This window comes from Mirounga angustirostris, unplaced genomic scaffold, assembly GCF_029215605.1.
Source record: "Mirounga angustirostris isolate CCGP_5_RB_7025 unplaced genomic scaffold, mMirAng1.0.hap1 SCAF_2, whole genome shotgun sequence".
In the NCBI taxonomy this organism is placed as follows: domain Eukaryota; kingdom Metazoa; phylum Chordata; class Mammalia; order Carnivora; family Phocidae; genus Mirounga; species Mirounga angustirostris.
The window spans coordinates 66,381,690-66,389,818 of NW_026991710.1; the positions used below are offsets into that span (position 1 = coordinate 66,381,690).

Here is an 8,129-nt window from a genome sequence, read left to right on the forward strand (position 1 = left end):
AGACACGCTCATGCAGAAGGCTGTGTTTGCTCTAGACCTTCAAGGGACATGTAAAATTTGGGGAATCGTGTTTTGGACCAGGCAACATGTACACATAATATAAAATTCAAAAGTCCAAAAGTATCTGTCATGAAAGGGTGTACCTTTATCTCTCTCTCTCTCTCTCCCCCCACCCCTTCCTCTGCTCTCTCTGGAGCAAATGTGTCTTCCCAGTTCTTGTTTATACTACCAGAATATTCTTTCAGTTGCTCTTAAGAAACTTGTCAGTTTGGTAACGGGAAAGGAGAAAAAAGGAACAGTGTCATTTTCTCTTGCACCCCCTTCCACTTGGCACAGAACGGCAACTATATGGGAATAGCTTGATTGAGGAAGTTCGTCTAATAAAACACCAAAAAGTTGATTTTCAGAATGGGGCTTTTTTATTTTTTGGAGGAGTGAGTGGGGGTTGCTATTTCTTTCTTCCTGTTGTCGTACATTCTGAGTAGCTCGATGTTTAAAATGGCACTTTTTATTTTGAGAAAACCATAGATTCACATGCAGATGTAAGAAACAACAGAGAGAGAGCCCATGTACCCTTTGCTTGTGAGCCTTAATTCTAATTCTGGTGCTAATCAGGATCTTTCAAATCCAGTTCTCTGGTACACCAGGTTTTGAACAACTGTGCCCAGGAACTGGGAGTGAGCTTGCTGGGGAGGGGTGGGGAGTGGAGCGGAACACGGTGTTTCGGTTTCCCCACATGGTTGCTGGGAAATCAAAACTAACATGTGAACATGCTTACTTCTTCATGGTGACAGGTGCTGCCCCTCTTTGTTATCATGTTCCATCCGTGTGTGTGCTGTGAGTCATGGCCACGCCAGGCGAGGGACGCCAACTGGAACAGAGGCTTTCTCTAGTGGAGTCGAAACAGCAATTTCTACCTGTGTCCAGGCTCCAGGTCAGGAAGTGAGCCCTGCTCTTGCAAATACCATCTTTCTGATTTCCAGATGCACGGGAACAAACAGATGTAGGCAGCAAGCCATTCCCGACTCTCAGTTTTCCACGTTGTTTCTGATCTGTTAATGAATTCTTATATAATGCATCCTCTCTGTTAAAAGAATCATAAAAGAATCACAAAACGATAATAGGGTAGCCCCAGTCCCTTCCCTGCCTCCTCCTTTTTGAACTGGACTGGCTGGTAGGGACACTTAGTTGGAAAGCTTAAAAGGGGGTTGATCTTCCCTATTTACCTGTGTCCTGCATGGCTGGTGTTTTACTGATTGAAAATGCTAATTGCTGGGGTTGAGATTCTGTCAGCTGTATGCGGTTTCTTGAGTTATATGTCCCTGCCCTATGGATGATCTTGGCCCAGCGTCCGACTCTTGCACTGACCGTTAGTCCTTCCCGCTGCAATAATACTTAGTGTTTTATGTGGTGCTTTCTGGTGAGGGAGCAGGTACAGACACATTGGGCTTCATCATATATATTCCTCAAGATTTTTAAGGTACACAACAGGGGGAAAGAGTGGAACCCAACCATTAATAAACGTGATCCCTGGGCTTTTGTAACTACGTGAAATAGAAAAGCATGCAGGGGCGCCTGGGTGGCTCAGATGGTTAAACGTCTGCCTTCGGCTCAGGTCATGATCCCAGGGTCCTGGGATCGAGTCCCACATCAGGCTCCCTGCTCCTTGGGAGCCTGCATCTCCCTCTGCCTCTCTCTCTCTCTCTCTGTCTCTCATGAATAAATAAATAAATAAATAAATCTTAAAAAAAAAAAGAAAAGAAAAGCATGCATATGTGTGAAATTCAGGCACGTTCTTTTCTCTGTGGATAAAAGCTACCATTTACTCGGTGCTTAACACAATCTGGCAGAATCTTCATGTTTTATACGCATGATCTCATTTAATCCCTACAGCAGGTCTGGGAGACGGGCTATTATCATCTCCATTTTATTGTTGGAGGCCACCCATGCTCACAAAGGGGAAGTGATTGCTCAGGGTCCACACGGCTGGGAGGTGAGGCAGGGTTTGAATCCAGATCTGTCTGGCACTGGAACAGGGACTCTTAACCAATTCGTGCTATGTATAGCTAGAGAAGCCCTTGGACCTATTTGTAGAATAATGTGTTTAAATTCAAAAAATAAAATACAAAGAATTGCAAGGAAAAGCAATTGTATCGAAACATAGTTATCAATTGTGATATGCGGCCTTGGGGGTGACCCTCAGTGATCCTGCTTTTGGTATTTGTGCCCTTGACGAATTCCCTTCCCCTGGGCAAGTGCTCCTCATGTGCTCGTTCGGTGCGGACCTGGTACCTCTTTTGCGAAGCGGTAGCTGAGGAGACTCCAAGGACAATTTTATAACTTCTTTGTACGTAGCTGTTACATGTAGGGCAATCTGTCTTTAAGTAGGGATAAATTACTCTAAAAGAAATGAATCCTAGATAGTTTTCCCTTCAAGTCAAGCGTCTTGTTTAAATAAACTTCTTGTTTAAAAGGAAAAAAAAAAAAAAGTGGGGCAAACTGTGCTACCTGGGTCCTTGCAGAGGATCATACTGAGCTGGACCCAGTATGATCCCATTTCTAACGACAAAACATGACAGAAGTTATGGGATGTCACTTCCGAGAATTGGTTATAAAAAGACCGGCTTCTTGGGTGGTTTTTTCTTGCTCTCGCTCGGGTTACTTTGTACAGCAGGAAGCCAACTGCTCTGACCTGTGGTAGCTCCATGGAGAGGCCCATGTGGCAAGGGACTCAGACTTGCCCACGGCCACGTGCGTGAGCTTGGAAGCAGATTCTTCCCCGCTCAGCCTCAAGAAGACTGAGACCCTGGCTGACACCTTGATTCTGTCCCGGGAGAGAACCTGACCCAGAACCACCTGGCTAAGCTGCACCCAAATTCCTGACCACACATACTGTGAAATAATAAGTGCTTGTTCTTTTCGATCACTAGTTTTGGAGTAACTTGTTACGCCGCAATGAGTAGCTAATACGTCAACACATTAAAAGAAAGCAAATTTGGGATATATGTGTGGTGTTTAGTGATAAGAAAATATGTTCCCAATATAGGCATTTTAAAGTTAAAATTGTGTATTTTAGAAGACACATCAATATGGAAGCTGTTGCTCTTTAGCTTGAATAAGAACATTAAAAAGTGGGGCAAGTGCTCCTCGTGTGCTCGTTCGGTGCAGACCTGGTACCTCTTTTGCGAAGCGGCAGCTGAGGAGACTCGGCGCTCGCCATGGCCGACGAAAAGCCCAAGGAAGGAGTCAAGACTGAGAATAACGATCATATTAATTTGCAGGTGGCGGAGCAGGAAGGTTCTGTGGTGCAGTTTAAGATTAAGAGCCATACACCACTTAGTAAACTAATGAAAGCCTATTGTGAACGACAGTTGGAAATGGAGGATGAAGATACAATGGATGTGTTCCAGCAGCAGACGGGAGGTGTCTACTAAAAAGGGAGCCTGCTACTTTACTCCAGAACTCTGTTCCTCCAGACCAAGAAGACATTCTCAATTAGAAAGTCGCAATGTGGTTCCAGCACATCCTGACTACTACAGGATAGTTTTCTCTATTCTTTCCTTTTCCCCTTCCCCATTCCTTTATTGTACATAAAGTAACTGTGCATGTGCACAAGCGTATTGCATTTTTTTTAACTAAATGGCCCATGGTATGTTTTGATCGACATCAAATGGAGATGGGATGGGGGAAAATACTGCTTCTGTGAAAATACCCCCCTCTCTCCATTAGTGGCATGCTCAGTCAGCTCTTATCTTTATATTCCAGTAAGTTATTTTGCTCTCACTGTTTAACAAAAAAAGAACAACAGAAAAATCCTTGCATACCTTGTTTGATTGGAGAATTTTAATGTTTTTCATTTATCATTGTAAAACCAAGGACAATTTTATAACTTTTTTGTACGTAGCTGTTACATGTAGGGCAATCTGTCTTTAAGTAGGGATAAATTACTCTAAAAGAAATGAATCCTAGATAGTTTTCCCTTCAAGTCAAGCATCTTGTTGTTTAAATAAACTTCTTGTTTTAAAGGAAAAAAGAAAGTGGGGCAAACTTTGTAATAATCACATCTTCTAGTTTCTGTTATTTGAGTCTGTGCTACCTGGGTCCTTGCAGACCCTGGAGAAGCTGCCCCTCCCGGGCTTAGGAACTTCCCAGAGATGGTAAATGACATTTCACATGCAAACCAATCACTTCAGAGCCCATACGTACCCTCTCCCACTCCACTATCCACTATCCTCTGGCCCTAATCACCCCAGGCCAGGTACCAGACAACTAGGGAGAGCACCTACGTCCCAGAGACCACCGAACTGACTCAAACGAGCCAATCCTAACCCTGCCCACCCTGCCTCACCTGGTCCTTCCCCTTCCCACAAAAGGCTCTTGTCCATGTTTCCCTCTTACTTAATCTGCCTCCTGACAGACCCCAGTGCTTCCCTTGGGACCCTACCCCCCAACCCCACAGTATGATGTACCCCTTCTCTTGGGGGTCGTCAGTGTGTTATGGACTGAATGTGTGTGTCCCCCCCAAATTCAAATGTGGAAGCCCTAGTCCCCAGTGGGTCTGTATTTGGAGATGGAACCTCTAAGGAAGTAACGTTTAATGAGGTCATAATGCTGGGGCCCTGATCTGATAGGATTCGTATCCGACAGTATCCTTGTAAGAAGACACGGAAAACTCTCTCTCCCTCTCTCCCTCTCTCCCTCTCTTTCTTTTTGCTCCTTGTGCACATGCACCGAGGAAAGGCCCTGTGAGCACACAGGGAGAAGGGCACTGACTGTCTACACGCCAAGGGGAGAGCTTGCACCAGATACTAACTCTGCTGGCACCTTGATTGTGGACTTTTACCCTCCCGAACTGAGAGAAATGAATTTTATGTTGTTTAAGCCACCCAGACTGTAGCAGCCTGAGCAGATACATATAACAAAACAGCTATCTTGTCAATGGCAATGGTCTCCTGCTCTAGGGGCCTGCCATATCTGAATAACAATGAAACCCATATTTTAAAACAACAAGGCAATACGCATGTCATACTAGACTTTCAATGCATCTTAATTTTTTGTTTTGCTATTATGAGGGCTAAGAACACTGTTTCACAAACATATATTGCGAAGGAAATGAAACCTCCCATATCTCATTTTACAAAGCAAACACAGGCGGCTTCTTGCAAGGAACACCAGAATCATCCAAGACTTAAGTACAACTCTATTTGAAATAAGTATTTTGTCAAAGATCAATACATTAGCAATAGATCAATAGATTGACTTATATTAAAAAGAAAATGATTATAAATTCATGGTCAGCTTTGATGCCATTATGATAGAAATAAGTTTTGAAAGAGTTCTTTTTTTTTTTTTTTCAGGATTTTATTTGACAGAGAGAGAGAGACAGCGAGAGAGGGAACACAAGCAGGGGGAGTGGGAGAGGGAGAAGCAGGCTTCCTGCCAAGCAGGGAGCCCGATGCGGGGCTCAATCCCAAGACCCTAGGATCATGACCTGAGCCGAAGGCAGACGCTTAACGACTGAGCCACCCAGGCGCCCCTGGTTTTATATTTTATTTATTTATTTATTTATTTTTATTTTTTAAAGATTTTATTTATTTGACAGAGAGAGACACAGCGAGAGAGGGAACACAAGCAGGGGGAGTGGGAGAGGGAGAAGCAGGCTCCCTGCAGAGCAGGGAGCCCGATGCGGGACTCGATCCCAGGACCCTGGGATCATGACCTGAGCCGAAGGCAGACGCTTAACGACTGAGCCACCCAGGTGCCCCAGTTTTGAAAGAGTTCTAAGTGTTTGTAGATGTCCTCAGCTCAGTTCAGATATTCTCTCTTTTTAAAGAAATAGAGAATTTTATAGATATGAAGGAGCCAAGAAGCAATGTATATCTCTGGACAAGCGATGCAGAATGTGGGACATCTGGGCTCATACAGCTCAAAGCAGTGATACACCAGCGTACCGCACCACACGGGATCTGTTAGGGGTCTGAACACCTCCGTACACTTGAAGCAGTGATGAGTGAAGTGATATTTCAAGGTATCTCTAACAACTGAACTGGACATGAGAATATCTTGGTTTCTTCTGGTGAAAATGTCACGGGTTCTGTTAAAACGGCTGGAGCTTGCTGCCTACACTCATAATCGAAATGCTAAACTTCATTTTAAGGCTAGTGAGAATAAAGATGTATTTGTCCCCTCATCCTTGTTCTGGGACCCCAGCTGAGAGCCCTGCCTTCGAGCCGTGCCACTCATACTTCCTTTTCCATGGTTAGGAGCTAGGGGCAATGAACTACCCACGAGCTTAGTCCTCACAGTTAGAAGTACCCAAGCACGGTAACGTCAAGGGTAGTAGACCACAAGTGTATTTCCAACAGAGGATTACAGAGACGGGAACTGTAGCTATGCTCCCAAACGTGTGACTTTTCTTCTCTTTTTTTTAAAGATTTTATTTATTTATTTGACAAAGAGAGAGCGAGAGCAGGAACACAAGCAGGGGGAGTGGGAGAGGGAGAAACAGGCTTCCCGCTGAGCAGGGAGCCCGATGCGGGGCTCGATCCCAGGACCCTGGGATCATGACCTGAGCCGAAGGCAGACGCTTAACGACTGAGCCACCCAGGTGCCCTGTGTGACTTTTCTAATAGTAGGCAGAAGAGTGATCACACAGGGTTTAACCGGAGCTGGGCCAGCAAGGGAAGGGTCCTTGGTGTGTTATAGGGGCCTTTGTGGCCAGAGCCCTAGAAAGACCAGCAGAGACCTTGAGATGGAAGAGATGATTTCTCCCTTCTTCCTCTTTGATGTGATTAAAATTTAAAACTATGCCAAATCATAAAATAATTATTAGGCAGCCAAAATTTTGATTTTGGGGGGAAAATATTTAATTATTTTACCCAAAACATTGTTTGGATGCCTCTGCTTTAGTCGTCTGTTGGGTAATTCAGCTCTGGGTAGGGTAAGGCAAAGGAGGGAAGTCCATTTTCATCTTGGAGACCAATCAAGCTCCCTGCCCAAAGGAGCAGAGGGTCCCAGTGATGGCACCTGGTTGTAATGTGTCCTCTCCCTGGATCAGTGATCTGCTGGGTTGCCTGGACAGGGAGGGCTGATCCAGGAAGAGCACACATTAGCATGAGATGCCGTTCCTGGCATAAGAAAGACACCAGGACCTGTGTTTTCCAAAGGCACAAGCTTTGTAGAAATCAACAGATAAATGGCACTTAAGTTAAACACTGAAAAATTAAAAAAGACCAAGAGGGGCACTTGAGGGGCACTTGGGTGGCTCAGTTGGTTAAGCCTCTGACTCTGGATCTCAGCTTAGGTCTTGATCTCAGGGTCGTGAGTTCAAGCCCCATGTTGGGCTCCATGCTAGGTGTGGAGCCTACTTAAAAAAAAAAAAAGACCGGGCGCCTGGGTGGCTCAGTTGGTTAGGCGACTGCCTTCGGCTCAGGTCATGATCCCAGAGTCCCTGGATCGAGTCCCACATCGGACTCCCTGCTCGGCAGGGAGTCTGCTTCTCCCTCTGACCCTCCCCCCTCTCATGCTATCTCTCTCTCATTCTCTCTCTCAAATAAATAAATAAAATCTTTAAAAAAAAAAAAGACCAAGAAAATCTGCAAGTGGTAATAAGAACTATGAACCAAGGAGACCCATCCCAGTGCATTTGACATAAACCTCGAATAGTTTGACAAACACCCTTATCAAAATTGGGAGAAGGCAGACAGCAGAATTGGAATAACTCACACAGGAACAAGGGTGATTCCTTTAGACTCCCTAGAAGACTAGAAGAAAGGGTCTCACCAGTTCCCACCAGGGCAAAATACAGATGTGTACTCGAAAGCCAACACCTCTCAGACCTTTGAACTGACTCACCATTAAGGACAGAGAATTGGAAACCTCTGGGAGGTTGGAAGAAATAGGCCGAAGTAGCTTATTCTGAACTCCCTAAGTTCAAAATTTCTTTGAAAGTTCATGCTTGATTTTAAAAATATGTGTAGACACTGCATTTTGCTCCACAAATACCTCTACAGTTGTTTCAGGATAAAAATGTTTTCATATTGCGTACCACTACATAAAGTCATCCCTGTAAGATCTGACCCTTCCTGTGCATTTTCCCACCTTAGCCTTCCACTGCATATCCCTGGGAG

At 44.7% G+C, this 8,129-nt stretch overlaps 1 protein-coding gene across 1 annotated transcript; it reads left to right on the top strand.

Moving 5' to 3' along the window:
- The first annotated feature begins 3,149 nt into the window (after positions 1–3,149).
- LOC123847592 (small ubiquitin-related modifier 2-like) lies at positions 3,150–4,037 on the top strand. Its single transcript, XM_045879417.3, has one exon. The coding sequence runs from the start codon at positions 3,219–3,221 to the stop codon at positions 3,432–3,434; it is 216 nt and encodes a 71-aa protein (XP_045735373.1). The 5' UTR covers positions 3,150–3,218; the 3' UTR covers positions 3,435–4,037.
- The last annotated feature ends 4,092 nt before the right edge of the window (positions 4,038–8,129 follow it).